The following is a 16,351-nucleotide window of genomic DNA, read 5'->3' on the forward strand; positions in this document are numbered from 1 at the left end:
AAAAAGAGATTCAAGAAACAGCTAAGCCAGCAACTGTTTTGCTTGAAGTGTATTCTTGAGAATCTAACTACTATATATTACACAAAGCATGGAAAATAACCAAGACAGGAGTCCTGTCTGGCTCATGCTCAGCCCTGTAGAGGTCATGGTGGAAGAGAAACGAAATGTGAGTTAAGATCCATGGTGACATACTCAGTAATAATCAGGCAGAGGACTGGGGAAGTCAGGAAAAGATTTCAGGAAGAAAATGATGAGAGTCCAGTTCTGAATAAGTTTACGGAGTAACAGAGAGAGGGCCACGTTACCCTCTCAATACCCAGAGCTACACATGCAAACACTGGCTTATGAATGAAAAGACAAAAACATTTAGAGTTAAGGAGCAAATGAGTTCAAAACAGTTAACTCAATCTAAATGCCTAAGTTTGATCTTATAAAAATGTGTCTAGCAAAGGGAAACTTTGAAATTTTTCTACACAGTTCAGTTTTTTCATTTGCATGTTGTATGAGCCATGCACTCATCCCAAAGGTTAGACAATGTGGACCATTTTATCACCTCATAATGCAGCATTCCTCCCTGAAGTTATATAACCAAGTGTCTGCAGCTTTATTTCAGAGAAAAAAAACTGTCAGAAAACATAGTAAAAATTCTATTTCTAGAACATCCTTGATGATACTGATGAATAATCCATGATTATTATATTATATTTTATATATTATATAATAATCCATGATTATAGCATGATCCATCCTAAGTTAAAAGTTTTTAAGTAGAAATCGAAGGACTATAGATTCAAGAAAAAAAATAGTAATACTACTTAGAGTTCAATAAACTGATACAAGGCAAAGGTTTTAAAATAATTTTTAGAACCTTAAACCCAAATTTTCCTTTTAATTCCTTAAGTGTAAATTTCTACAATAGATACCAACTTGAGCACAGCTTTTTCCCAGATTGAAAATGTTACAATGAAATTCAATTCCTTCTAATATCAAAGGTAGAAATCATTCTTGGTCAGGAAGAACAGTCACCTGAACTAACAAGAACTACTATCTTAGAACTAGATCTTTTGATCCATCACTCTTGGCAAATCCACTCAAATTACAGTACAACTCTGATGAATTCTGCCTCTAAAACTGCCCAACCTCTAGTACCTTGACTCTGTGTATTGTGTTACAAAATCCACTAGAGGGGCTGGAGAGATGGCACTTGCTGCTCTTTCAGGGGACCTGAGTTCAGCTCCTAGCCTCTACTAGCCTCCAGGTTAGGAGGCTCATAAGTGTTCATAAGTGTAACTCCAGCTTTGGAGACTCTGAACCCTCAGTAGACACTTTCACTCATATACACATTATCCACACGTGAGCACACACCTACACATAACTTACACATAATTCTTAAAAATGCCACTAAAGTCCAGGTAAGAAAGTCATACTTACTTTTACTATCACCCTTTCCTTTCCTCCAATGTATGCTCAAATAAACATACACGATCTACAGCCTGCTTTTAAATGTGTGATGCCAAAATGAACTCTAGTACATTTTTAAATTTTTTTATTATATGTGGCTATTTATTTGTGTGGATACCAAGAGAAAACAATTTAGGGGAGTTGATTCTCTTGTTCCATCATGTGGGTCTCTCAGACCAAACTTTGTAATCAAGCTTACTGACAACTGCCTTTATCCAGTCAGCTATGACATTTGACAGTTAAAATTTTAATCAAAAGATACTACTAGTTAATATCACTTCAAAAGACTACAAAATTATACTGTTATTTTTACTAGTGTATTACTATCTACTCAAACTCTATTTACACACAAAAATCAAACATTCTTACCAAGCAAATTTGTCCATTAAAAAAAACTTATACTATCCCACAGAGTGTAAAAAAATTCTATAATGATTCATTAAAGTTTAAGTTTTGCTAATATTAGCACCTACTTCAGAAATGAGCAAGGGTTGGGGATTAAGCTCAATGGTAGAGAGCTTGCCTAGCAAGCGCAAGGCCCTGGGTTCAGTCCCCAGCTCCGGGGGGAAAAAAAAAAAAAAAGAAAAGAAATGAGCAGAGAAGGATTACTGGTATTTCTAATTTACCAGCAGTATAAAATATTTATTTTTGAAGTTTTAATAAATCTAAGGCATCTCTGAAAAACCAAAAAGCACCCACCTTTATATAGGGAAAATAAAGGTGATTATTATTTTAGGGAGCATATCATTTGGAGCTTGATTTCATTTTCAAATCAAAGAGTTCTCAGATGGCTGGGATAAAAACCACTCACAGACATCAATCTGCTTCATTTTCCACCAAACAAATTTATTTTAAAGCACTTTAGAAACAGAATTTTCCAAAGGCTGCATTTACTGATGTGCAGATGACTCTCAGCCTCTAGCATCTGGTAGGGTTACAGATATCTCTAGACTGTATCTTAGAACCCAAGTGCTCTGTCAACACATGCACTACCTTAACTTCTGTATATTAGTAAAGCATTAACAGGAATGCAAAGAAAAAAAAGCTAAATACAGTTTTTATTTCTGGTCTAGAGTTATAAAATACTTAGAAAAAAGTCACTTTTTAAAAAATGAAAAGGTTCCATTTTAAAAATAAGGATCCTGCAAAGTCAGTAAAAGTGAAAAGTAAAAGAAATTGTGCATTTTGAACTTTTCCTTTAGCTTTAAGATAACAACAGACTAGATAGGAGAGCATAAGGATCCTTGTTAATGATCTTGGATCATTAAGAAAACATATCAAAGACACAAAACCTCAACACAGACAATATGTGAATGTAGACAGTCATTTCAGTGTACTGGATTTTTAAACAACACTTCCAACTTGGAATAAAATACCTTATAAAACTACAAAGGTGACTTTTGAGAAGGAACTGTGTTGAATATGCCAAGCATTTCCAAACATAAACTGTTGTGAAAGTTTAAATTTCTATCCCACTCGCTCCATATAAATTACCCTCACTTATTTGTTTGGAAAGGGAAATCTATAAGAACACAATTCCATCTCCTTAAAATTTCTCACTATGGAGAATAATAGAAAAATGTGTTTTTGAACATCAAATGTCTCCCTTGTGAACAGATTTGGTTAACTCAGTATCATACTTTCTACCATTCGCCAAGAATCTAAGGATCATATTGCTATATTTTATTAGGAACTGTCCAGATGATTAAAGAGAAATTCTTGGCTAAGAATTTAATGAAAATGAAGCAAAACACTCTTAACACTTGTTTTTCCAGATGCTGAAAAGTGGAGATGTCCCCTAGGATTTCCAAGAAAGTGTGTAAGATATTTTTGGAAGTAATAACATACTAATGGGGTCTAAAGTAAATGCAAAAAACAAAACCTTAGAAATAATTTTACGAAAAGAAAAGTACAATTAGATTCCCCTAAGGGCCTACAGATAACAAGGATTCTAAGCTTTCTCCTAAGCAAACAGTACCTCAATTAAGAACTATCGGGTTTCTTTTAACCCAACTTATTTCTTCTATGAAACTTTGAAGTGAAGACCTAAAACAGCAAAAGGTAGAGAGGGCCCGGCGGAAGTAGAAACCAGGGCTTGCAACTTCAGAGTGTCTCCGGTTCCTCCTCCGCTGCCCCAGGACCATCCGAACTCAAGTCTACACCACAAGAGAAGCTTCCCTCTCCGGGTACGGTGGCAGAAGCAGCATCTTAAGTTGCTCTCCTCCCTCTACCTTGCAAGGCCCTTCGGTATCTCAGGGCCTGGAGGCTCCTGAGGCCCGTTAGCCAGTGCGATGTCCCCATCTTACACAAACAAAAACACACAAGTGGCGGAGGATGCGCGTGTATTGCCAGAATGGGAAGATTCAAGGACCAGCAGCTGCTGGGAACGTGGCAGAGCCGTCTAAAGCGGCCGGGGCTCCTCGGATGCTGCCGCTGCCGCTGCCGCCTTCTCTCCTACCCCAGGAAGCAGCACGGCGGCAGTGGCTGCTCCGCGCCGGCGGGAGCCGGGGAAGCGGAGTACCGGGAAAGCCCCGTCGCGGGCAGCCAGGACCGGGCCTAGGCTCCGGAGCTGCAGCGGCTGCGGCGGCGGCGGCGGCGGCGGCGGCGGCCCGAGCACGGCGACGCTTTACGTCTTGTCCACCCCGCCACACACCCCCTCCCTCCTCCAGCGCCGCCACCCCCCTCCCCGCCCGCTCCGCTCTCCCTCTCTCGATTGGAGCCGAGACAAAAGCAACGGGAAGCGGCGGGCCGGGACGCTACCCGCGGACCCCGGGCGCGACCGGACCAGCCCCGAGGCATTCCCCCGCCTTGAGGGGGCCCTCAATCCGCCTCCCCCGCCGCGCGCCCCGCTGCCAGACTTCCGAAAATTTGCCAAAAACTCACCGCATGAATTTTCTTGTCCCGCGGATCCAAGATGGCGACGTATCCACCGCGGAGGCTGCTGGGAGCAAGACCTTTACCCTCTGACCCCCGCCGTGACCCCCGTCGCTCCGACTTCGCTCTAAGGCGGCGGCAGAAGGTGGCGAGCGATGCTCGCCTCAAGGACAGAGTGTTTCCCGAACGCCGGTCGACGGTGAGAAGCACGGCGCTCCTCAGGAGCCTTCCCGGGCTTCCGCCAGGCGTCCCGCCACCTCCCGCGGAGGTGCGGCGCTGCCTTGTGGCGATTACGGAAAGTGGGGCCTCCGAGGCCTCGCCGGGCTTCCCAAGCCAGACCGCCACACCAGGAGCTGCGGCCTGGGGTCCGAGAGCGGCCTCGGGGGCGGGGGCGGGGAAATGCTGAGGCAGCGTGGGTCCGCCCACCTGGGGACGCACAGCGTGTTTGTGTTTGTGTTTTCGTCGGACACCCCGCCCCCGAGCACCTCCTGCAGTCTGTCCCCGGGCTAGTGCTACTACTACCTGCCGGCGCAGTGGCAGCGGTACTCAGGTCCAATCGTCGTTCCGCAGCCTGCGCTTCCCGGGTGCGCACCCCCAAACACCCGCCGCACGCCGCCGGCACCCCCCTGAGCAGTGAGTTCCCCTCCGCTGGAACCTGGGCGTCTGATCGCCGCCCCCCCTCTTCCTTTTCATATGTTTTTTCGGTTCAAACCTGGTGAGAGGAAGTAAGGGGAACGTGTTTTTAAAGCACCACGGGGAGGGCTTAATCTAACCGTCCGATGTTTATGGCATTTTACTTAGTTCCCGCCCGGCGCGCCCTTTGTAAACCTTAGTGATCAGCTGGCTCATCCACTAAACCTTTTGAAAATACGGTGGCTGTGGTGGGAACTTCCAGGGTTTTGTTCTCCAAAACAGTGCAATCCCTGAAAGTAAAATTCGTTTTCATTGCTGTAATACTCTTACTTTACTCCTTTGAACATCCATAAACTTCGTGTTTTATGGTTACTAAACTTGCGAAAAAAGCCTCTGTGTGTTTTGAAGTTACTAGTTTCATAACGCATTGCTATTCCTGTTTGAGTGGTAGAACTTATTAATGTGGATTACTACTAATTTGAAGTAAATAAAATTTCTGCTGTTTTATTTTTTTAAAATTACCTTCTTCCAGCCCCATCCCCCACCCCAATCAACCAATATATATCACTTCGGTTTATCATAGTTGAAGGCCAGAAAAAGGAAGATAAAACCCAAGATGAAATTAAAAGTACTTTTGTCAAGGTTTTGAAGGTATTTTGGTTTATCAGCAAATATGCATAACAGTAGATATGTAAATTTGTTTAAATATCAACAGGAACTGGTATAGCCAAATAGAAAAGGTTTATTTTGCTGGGTTTTTCATTAAATACTCCATTTTACCCTTTTGTGTTTTGTTTTGGTTTTACTTCAGGGAAATTCAAGAAGGAACTACACAGTCCTATATGGCCCCTCCCCCAAGAGTGCTTTCCTATCTCTTCTGCTTTCTCTTCCTCTCAAGTTAACATCTACTGCTGTAAGGTAGTGTGTTCAAAGACTGAGTATACCTCTAGGCACGTACAGTTCTTGTGTATGAATGCATGTAATACAGAGCACCTTAATCTGGCTACTAATTATTTGGAGCCCTTTATGTGTATATAGTAGCATTATCACATTAAATAACATTAAATATTTGAATTCATTACTCTTCTTACCTATATTAACTTAACACATTTTTGTCCAAGTTTTAAAAATTGCTTTCAGTGGAGAAGGTCTGAGTTTTACTATGATTGGGTTTTACTAGGTGAGATAACATTTTCTTAATTAATGTGTGGAGCAAATTAATATGTGGAACTGGAATGCTAGGAAAGCATTCAATGAATGACCTAACATTTGCTAAGAACTTGTATTAATGGCTCAACATGATGTATGCACTCATAAAAATCTTAAATTGGGGTTGGGGATTTAGCTCAGTGGTAGAGCGCCTGCCTAGCAAGCGCAAGGCCCTGGGTTCGGTCCTTAGCTCCGGAAAGAAAAAAGAAAAAAGAAAAATCTTAAATTGTCCTGTTGCATCAAAAACTTCTTTTCAGGGCATAATTTCACAGGTCTTTATATCTAGCACATGGGAGGCAGAAACAGGCAGATCTCTAAGTTCTAGGTCAGGGGTTGGGGATTTGGCTCAGTGGTAGAGCGCTTGCCTAGGAAGCGCAAGGCCCTGGGTTCGGTCCCCAGCTCCGGAAAAAAAAAAAAAAAAGAAATTAAGTTCTAGGTCAGCCTGGTCTGCATAGCTAGTCACAGGTGAGGCAGGGCTATATATATAGTGAGACCTTGTCAAAACAAAACGACTTCATCTTCAAAGCCAGGTGTGGTGACATTTGTTGTAATCCTACTACTGTGGAGAGTGAGGCCTGAGAGTCAACCACAGTTTGAGGCTAGCCTGGGCAACATATTCATAAGATCTGTCTCCAATGAAGCAGCTTCATAACAATTGTTGATAATGATCATACTTAACCAATATGCTTTTTTAATATTTTTGGTATTGAACAGGTTTAATAATTTTGTTACTTTTGCTTGAAAAATAGTTCCTACTGATAAGTATATTTATGTGATTTTTGAAATACGTTAAATTTTTTTGTGCACCTCACAGAAAATTTTCTTAATTGGATTGAGGGGAAATGCTTTATTAAGGAAAAGAAAATGAGTTTGTATATATTTGCAGAAGGGAAGGCCTCCCTTAAAAAAAACAAACCAAAAAAATGTGGATATAATACTAGCTAGCATGTTTGCTATGACAAGGAATAAAAAGGAGAAGCATCTCAAATTTAACTGCCTGAGAAAGAATGGTTCACTTCTCCCTCACCCCCTGAGTTCCATTAATACCTGTTTGCCAACTTAGGCATAGAGTTAGAAAGTCTCTGTAACTTCTCTCTCTGCATCCATCTTACCAGCGTGTACCAGGAACCCTCTACAAATGTTCTCAGCAGCCCGCTCCCAGCCCCCTCTCTGAGCTACCACCTTCCCTCTCTAGAATGTAGTAATATCTACACTGTAGGTTCCCCAAACTCCTGTCAACTGTTCCTGTGTACCAGCCGGAAGCATCATTTGAATGTTTTTATTCAATTATGTTCCTTGGTGTTTTAAAACCCTCCTCGAGCTTCCATATGTATATATGCAATAAACCCAGGTGGCCGGCTAGACTAACAGTCCAGCTCTTCCTGTACTGCTTTCATCCTTCTTGCTTCCTTTCTGTCATGTTCCACATGACAGTCTTTACAGTCTGTAGCACAGATCATTAGTTGCCCCCAAAATTCCTGTCTTTCGGAGTAGTAAATGTGGGCACATGGCTACCTGGAGTAAAGACTTTTTCTAGCCTACTTCATTAGCCACGTGATAGCCCTGATCGACCAGATGATTACAATCTCTCCCTCTGTCTCTAATCCTGATCATGTGATATTCTTCCAGAACAACCCTTAGAATAAAAACAAGTGCCTTTCATCCCTTCGCTCCTTTCTGTGTTGTGCTCTGCCTGCCAGTTTAACATATACATAGAGGAATTGGGACTTTGTGGGGCCAAACATGGTATCTGCACTACATTCCTTTCAAGTTTTGCTCTAAGGAAAAAATTGGTTTTTTTTTTTAATTATCAAATCCACTATTTAGAATTAGACACTGAGCCACATGCCTCTAATCCCAACACTTGGGAACCTGAATCAAAGGGATTACTATGTGTTTGAGGGTAACCTAGACTGTGGAAGAAAAGGTCATCCTGGGTTATATTGTCTCTGGCAGGCCTTTCTTGGCCACCCTCCCTCAGGTAGGTCCCTTCTTGTTTATTCTCTAATGTTATCTTCTATAGGAGTAATTGCAAAATGTGTAAAATCCAAGCTAGGAAAAAGTAGTGTAAGCTGATGAGATATCTGGACTTTTCAGACCTTGGTAATGAAGACAGATTCCCCTATGCCCAGGAAACCTGTAAGCTTACTGCAGAAAGGAAAGGGAGCAAGATAAATGACACTGCATACTATAGCAGGTCAAATCCCAACACTGGTGTGCTTAGGGCAGAAATTGTCACTGAAGCTGGTTGATTTTAGAAATTACTGAACTTCAGTTGTTGAGCTCAAAGTGTCCCATACAAAAGGTTAACAGTAAGCCCAACTCAGTCTTAGTCTTTAGATGTTAACACATTACAGTAGTGCTGAAGACAGTTCAGAGAACAGGGCTTCTGACTCTGCTGAGAGTATAAACTAGAAGCATGTTTCTAGAGTAGCCTATTAAAGCCTTGAGCCCTTGCTCAGTCCCTCTTCCAGAAGTGCCTTATAAGGGAATAAGAATGTGTCTAACAGAACGATTGCTTGAGGATGTATTCCATTGTTGACTACACTAGGCAACATCCATGTAATGAACGAACTCAGCCATTAAAAATGATGTTGACCTCTCCTCTTGACTTATAGTTGTTTGTTTCAGGTGTCTACACATGTTTCTCCCTCTGCTTAACTCGACTAACGCTTACAAAGACATCAGGTGCTTGGGATTCACCCATGTGACCTCATTTGACCTTAATTACATCTTTACAGACTGATTTTCAATACACTTTCTGAAGAAATGAAAGTTAGAATGTTCAGCGGTGGCAAGGTTTGGTCCATAATACACAGGAGAACAGGAAAGATGGTGAGCCAGTGACCAGAATTAGAGGAACTAGTGAAAGTTTGGAGTGCTGCAAATGCCAGGCAAGAGCTGATACAAATGTTTAAATTAGTCACTGCTCTCCCTTGGCTCAGTTAGCAACAAAAGGGTGGAAAGGACAGTGCAGTTTGATGAACCCTGATTCAGTTTTGGCATTACGTACCTGGAGATAGCATCACATCCCGTGGGTCAGGACTGTTCCACAGACTGCTGCTCCTCACTTCAGATGCCAGTTGCCAGTCAGCAGTTGTTACCGCCCTTCCTGACTGATATCTATAAATCAAGAGTCCAGGCTCCTCCCTCAGGTTCAATTAATTTACTCTAATTGATCGCAGAACTCAAGGAAACACTTATATTCATTGATTTATTATAAAAAAAATGCTAAATGGATGTTGATGAATAGCCAGATGGAGGCAATACATAGGGAGAGCTGCAAGGAGAGACCTGTCGAGTCCATGCCCCTTCAGGTGTGCTACCTCCAGGAGCTTGCAGTCCTACAGGGTTTTGTGGAAGCTTCAGAACATGAACGCCATACCATCATTGTTGACTAATCAATGCAACTGTTAGCCTGTCTTCTCCCCAGAGGCAGCAGCACCCATTCAGAAGCTACTGGGAAAGCCACCAAGAGTAACCTCCTTAGAACAAAACATTGCGCTGTCTTCCGGGAATTTGTAAGGGATTTAGGAGCTTTGTGTCATGGACCAGAAACCCAGAGCAAACTGTGAGTGTGAGTGAGTGTGTGTGTGTGTGTGTGTGTGTACAGTACATATATGTGTAATTAAATCTGCTACATAGAAATGTATCAATGGCAATGGGTGATTTATAACATATATAGATACAAATGGGGTTTTCTCAGATTCTGCTAGTAATTACCACCACTGATACCAAAAAATACACATTGGAGAAAAGATAGCTTCTTCAGCGAATGGTACAGAAGACTGGATGTTCAAGTGCTATAGAAGAAAACTAGGTTCCTATTTGTGGTGGTTTGAATAGGTTTGGCCCATAGACTGAATGCTTGACCCATAGGGAGTGGCACTATTATGTGTGGCCTTGTTGGGGAAGTGTGTCACTGTGGAGGTGGGCTTTGAGGCTCCTATGCTCAAGCTACTCAGTGAAACCAATCTAGTCTCCTGGCTGCCTTTGGTTCAAGGTGTAGAACTATAGTTTCCTCCAGCACCATGTCTGCACGATGCCATGGTTCCAGCCATAATGATGATGATCTGTATGTATGACAGTCCCAATTAAATGTTTGCCTTGGTCACACACAGTGTCTCTCCACACCCATAAAACCCTAACGAACACTGTTCTCACAAAATGGGTCAAAGACCTTAACTCCTAGAGGGAACACTTGAAAGTACAGGCCAGGGCTTTCTGAAAACAACTGCAGTAGAACAGAAAAACAGTAAGAGTCAGAAATTGAATTGTGAGAAATTAAGAGCTGCACAGCAGAGAAAACACTGGAGAGGCAGAAAATCCCGTGATGAGGTCATTCCCGTATATCTAGTTAAGGCAGAATTGGGCAAAGTTGAAGTGAAGGTGCTTTAAGTTCATAGTGATTCCTATGATTTTTGTAAACCCAAATCTTTAGAAATTCAGATAGCAGCTGTGTGTGGTGGCATACAGGTTTAATCCCAACATGCAGATGGCAGAGGCAGGTGGGTCCCTGAGTCCCAGGACAATCTGGTGTCTCTAATGATTTCCAGGACAGTCAGAGTTGTGTAGGGATACCCTGTCTTAAAAAAAGGGGGTGGGGGGATGGGTGTCAGGAACTAAGTCTGAAGTTTACTTGAATCTGGAATATCTGTAGTGCTGATTGCTCAATTTTCCCACCAGTTTTATTATTTTTAAGACTTTGATCCAGACACAAGCAATGGCAATACTGCCAACAACCCATTCAACATAAGTTTCATTGTATAGCTTTCTCCAACTCTAATGAAACAGAACCATGAGTATTCAAATCAAGAGAAATGATTCGCTTACATAGTTGTCTTCCTTGTGGTCCATAATCTTTTAATAATTTTTTTATTAAAGTTGTTTTAAAAATTAGCTATTAAAGAATATCTTAGCATATCAGCAGAGATGTGGAAAGCAAAGATTAAAACCTTTAAGTTGAAACATGGTGGATGATCACACACACACACACACACACACACACGGGGGTGGGGGGTGCCTAGCCTCCAAAGCTATGTGAAAATTCGACATAAAAACAGTACTATGATTTTGAGTTGTAAAAATGTTGCATGGCATCTATTGATTGGGAAGCAAAGTAAATCTTCAACAGCAAATGGTTAAAATAGCAATATTTTATATAAAAGACCACACATAGTCTTAACTAAATAAAGGAATAGCAGTAACTAGTGAGACATCAGAAAAGGTAAGTGCAATGAATTAATACCCTAAACATAGTCACTGAAGAAACAGCAGATGTAAATTCCTACATTCTGTTTTCTGTTGGTACATAAAAATCATCTAGAAAATGAAGTGTATCTATTCTTGATGATTGGCTCTTACTGTGTCAGCTAGTGATCATGTAATTTTGCTACTGTAATACCTTAATATATGTGTTAAGCCAGCTTTTCAGATTATGAGATGGTATCTCATCTGCAATTACTAACAGGGTTTTAAAAGACCTAGCACTGTGGGAGGAAGGTGCACTTGTGTGGCAAATGGTGTTTGTCCACCATCTGTGGGCTTATGTGCCTGTGTGGATGTGGTAAGGCCAGAGAAGGCCGTCTGATGTCCTACTCTGCCACCCTCTGCCTTATTCTCTTGAGCAAGGGTTTCTCATTGAACCTGGGGCTCATATCTTTGAACTAGTTGGTCGGCAAACCCCGGACATCCATTTCTCTGCCCACCCCAGCCCCAGCATTTGGATTACAGGCATTCATGTGTACTCACATCTGGCTTTTTATGTACCTAGACAAGGAATCGGAATTCTCTTCCTCAGGCAAGCACTCTTACTGAACCAATACACCACACACACACACACACACACACACACACACACACACACATGCACGCACACATCACTTAGACAATACAACTTCATGTCATATGAAGTAAACCTATAGCCTCCATTAAAATGTTTTAAAAGCACTGCCTACAAAACAATTAGCTACTACTCTTGCAAAGAGTAGAATTAAACCACACACACACAAAAAAAATAGAATTTTACAAACACTGTATTGGTAAAAGATTAGTTTCTATTAACTCTGTGTACAAATTTTGCTGAACCTGCCACACACTTGACAGGCATCCCCAAACCTTTCCTTTTAAATGAAATGGCCTACAACCGGGAAATGGGTCTCTGTAAGCATCCGTGTGCTGGCCTCTTTTCTATTGCTATGAGAAAAAGTCCCTGAGACTGGATAATATGCAAGAAATGAAGTTTATTCAGCCACAGTTCTGAATGTTCATGAACATTATATGAGCCTTGGCCTGGCTCTAGGGTGGGCTTTACAACAGATAGCATCATGATTGTATAGATATAGCAATATAGAAGCCAGCATTCCCATGACCTTACAGCCCCTCAGGATGCTCCACTTCCTAAAGGTTCTGCTGCCCACCGACATCACCGTAAGGAGAGTGACTCTTCCAGCACATGAACTCTTGAGGGGGACACTCAAACCATATCCAAACAAAACCCCAGAGAAGTGGTAATCAGGCACAAACCTGGCATCTGCTCCTGGTATATATAAGAAATCATAAAACAAGGCAGGCTGGCGAGATGGCTCAGTGGTTAAGAGCACTGACTGCTCTTCCAGAGGTCCTAATTCCCAGCAACCACATGGTGGCTCACAACCACCTGTAATGAGATCTGACGCCCTCTTCTGGTGTGTCTGAAGACAGCGACAATGTACGCATATATAATAAATACATCTTTAAACAAAACAAAATAAATCATAAAATGGAACTATGAAATGTGAGGACCTGCTCCATGGTGTAACCTGCTTTCTGCTAAAAGGAGAAACTCAGCGAAAGTGCATTCTTAGCTCTAGTGCAGTATAGCGGAAGAGGTTGGTTCTGTTTTACAATGAACAAATAGCATACAAATCACTGTCTAACTTCAAAAACTTGTGACTCTGTGGTTCCTTGTAGAAACAGAAAGGTAACAATAGAGAATAGAAAGAAAGGACTTGAACTTCATCCCTCAGACCCTCAGGACATTGGTTCATAAGATACTGGATAAGTCTCATTACAAGAACTTTAATATATTTAATGTGTTATTTACTATGCTAATTTTTTATAGAAAATTTGGTTAATCATAAAGCCATAAGCTATCTTTATTTGCTGAAGATACTATATTTGAAAGGTTTAATTCTGGGTTCCTGTATATCAAGATTGAGAATTTTCTACCATTAATTTTAGTATGAGGTGTGAATCATTACAGAAGACACTTTGAACAGGATTAGATGAGGTATTTCTCTAATCCTTGTGGGAGTAAGTTTTTCTAATACCTCCAAAAAGATAGTATGGCAGCATTATCACTATAGTATAGTTATAGCCCAATCTTTTTCTGCATAAATTGATACTGTAATGCTGGCTAGAGTTGTGCTGGTACCCTTGCTCTGAGTATAAACTACATCAAACACGTTACATCCTAAATTAAACAACTTGGAAGTCAAGCAGTGCTAGCACCAGCTCAGCTTCTACTCACTTTTAGTCAAATATGCCAGGCCCAAGAGAGAAACAAGCAGCAATGCTGCGTGGTAGCCAGAGACTCCCCAGTATCCAGTTGAGGTGTGTGGGAGGGGGATGAATAGACTTGTAAAGATCGGGACGCCTTAATGACGGTAAGACAAGGATGCATTTCTCTGTTGATACTTGCTTGGCACAGCTTGAACTGGAGCTAAGTAGGAAAAAATTGACTTCAAAAAGGCCAGGACAATAAGAACATGGCCCATACATCTATCAGTTAATATGACAACGATGGGAGATTACCATGGCGTGGCAACTCCAGGCGAGGTGTGTAAACTAAACTGTGTAGTTAGCATGAAGGCTGGCTGCAGCAAGAAGAACAAGAGGTGAACAATCCAGAGGCCCACCATTAGGAAGGTAGCTGTCCTACTTAACTTTGGCCACTTGACATCACCTAGTGTCATTTAGAGGAAAGAAAACCTTGACTGAGACATTGCCCAACTGGCCTCTAGGCATATCTGTAGAGGATTATTTTAATTTTCCAGGAGGGTACAGCCCACTGTGGGCAGCACCATCCCTATGCAGGTGGTCCTAGGCTGCATAAGAACACTAAACATGAGCCAGCAAGCAGCAACTGTCATAGCTTTTGCTTCAACTTCCTGCCCTGACTTCTTTCAATGGAGGACAGAGAGCTCTGGAAGTGTAAGCCTAATAAGACCTTCCTCCCCAAGTTCCTTTTGGGCAGAGTGTGTTATCACAGCCTTAGGATGAGGCTACTTCATCATAGCCATGCTGCCTCCATCATGAAACATCCTCAGAAACACTCAGAAAAATCAATGCATACAGTTGGTAAATACGGCATCCTCATCAGATGTTTGCCCGGTTTTCTGTTCCTTATACCACAAACAAGAGATTGGCATCTGAAAGCCAGATTTCTCCCACACAGTTTCCAAATGACTGGAGTGCCCCTTGCACTCAGTAGGTGAAAGGAAAAGATCCCAAGAGCTTCCAGTTGAGCTGCAGAATGAAGCTTTAAAGACTGGTTCTCTATTGTGTCTATTCTAAGAACTTGATTTGCTGAAAATCTTAGAATCTATATAAAATATCAGTAAAAGAGCCATCATTGAAAAAAGTGAATATTCAATTTGATATTTGGTACAATAATACCCTAGAATTGGGGAAAGTGAAAGGAAACTTTTCTTATTTAAATTCTCAATAAGTCAAAACATTTTTAGCAAAATAGGCAAGTACTTAAATACATGTATGCTGGAGTTATATATTTCATTTGGAATGTGCTTTCAAAACTCAGGTTTTTACTTCACCTGCAGAAAGTTCTGAAATTTGAAAGTATTTTCTACTATCTTTGTAGTTTTAGCATTGGCTAAAGAATTTAACAGAAGTTACATCCGTTTAAACTGGTTAAATAAAATTAATACATTTTCACCCAGAAGAGATGGGTGATATGAGTTTTGTGTTTCATCCCATTGTTCATGAAGTGTGTGTGGAGGGGTGTGTTCCATTCAATGTGAACAGGAATGGGCTTTCTCTCATCATGTGGGTCATGGAGATCGAACTCAAGTCATCGGCCTTGGCAGTGGCAGCAAGTGCCCTTACTAGCCGAGCTATCTGGTCTGAACTGTGTGTGGTGGAGTACATCGTAAGGACTAGTGAGGTGGCTCAGCTGATAAAGGTCTTGTCAGCATGACCCACTGCACCCATGTGCGGGGCAGAGAGGGCCGACGCCTGTAAGCCCTCCTCTGACATGCAGGTGCTGACACAATACATACGATGCAAAACTTAAGATTAATCTTTTAAGTTCTATGAATTTGATTTGATACAATAATACCTAACATATGAAGGCAAACCAACCTTATATTACCATGAAAAGAAGCATGAAAAACTGTTTTGTCTGTTTTACTGGTGAAAGAATAAAGCAGGTGATTGCTTCCCAACTTCAGATCTGGACATAGACAATTGGACTATTCTTTTTTATGATGGACAACATGAATGCATACAAAGTCCCAGGGCATCCATGCTGACAAATTTGTACCATGTGCCCAGCATTTATACAAGCACAGGAAAGTAGGAGGCAGATAGGAGCCCTGTTTTGTGCAGAATGTAAACAGTAAACAAATATTTAATATTCAGCAAAAGAAACGAGCTGGAGAGTGTCAAGGAGGAAAGTTGCTTTTGTAGATTTTACAGTGCTTAGTGACAGCCCTGAGGAGGTGACATTTGAACTAAAGATCTGCAAGAATCAAGAGCATGCTGATGTATATGAAGCTTAGGTGTCAGGTGACTGATTCGATGCCCCTTACAGAATTAACACGGTTAGTTTTGGCTTTACAAAAAATAATAGCATACTGTATATTTATATCCCTATACAAGTTGGTTGGCTGTTTTTAGTATTATTCATTCAATCATTCATTCATTCATTCAACAGATCCTGTATTACAGGCTCCACTCTTGGCTGTTGCCATATAACACTGATTGAAATATACAAATTCTTGCCTATGACATGATTACACAGGTAAATAGAGTTGATAAAACATACAGTGTTATGCTATGATTTGTTTTATAGGGGCAAAGGTAGACAATCAGACTGTCCTGGTTGGATTTCTATTGCTGTGGTAAATACCGTAACCAAAAGCTACTTGGGGAGGAAGGGTTTGTTTCAGCTTAC

The 16,351-nt window shown here is 41.5% G+C and overlaps 1 protein-coding gene across 13 annotated transcripts in view; it reads right to left on the reverse strand.

Moving 5' to 3' along the window:
* Positions 1 to 14,289, reverse strand: part of Cnot2 (CCR4-NOT transcription complex, subunit 2) — a 101,065-nt gene extending 86,776 nt beyond the window's left edge. For 8 of the 13 annotated variants that reach the window (XM_039078732.2, XM_006241369.4, XM_039078728.2 and 5 more), the window contains exon 1: positions 4,345 to 14,289. In XM_039078732.2, the coding sequence (XP_038934660.1) occupies positions 4,345 to 4,349 (5 nt within the window). In that variant the 5' untranslated portion in view covers positions 4,350 to 14,289. Of the gene's footprint in view, positions 1 to 3,439; positions 4,091 to 4,344 lie in introns of those variants that run through there. The other 5 variants (NM_001399556.1, NM_001399553.1, NM_001399554.1 and 2 more) reach the window with 2 other exon arrangements.
* Between the last annotated feature and the right edge of the window lie 2,062 nt (positions 14,290 to 16,351).

The sequence above is a fragment of the Rattus norvegicus genome, chromosome 7 (genome assembly GCF_036323735.1).
Source record: "Rattus norvegicus strain BN/NHsdMcwi chromosome 7, GRCr8, whole genome shotgun sequence".
Lineage (NCBI taxonomy): Eukaryota > Metazoa > Chordata > Mammalia > Rodentia > Muridae > Rattus > Rattus norvegicus.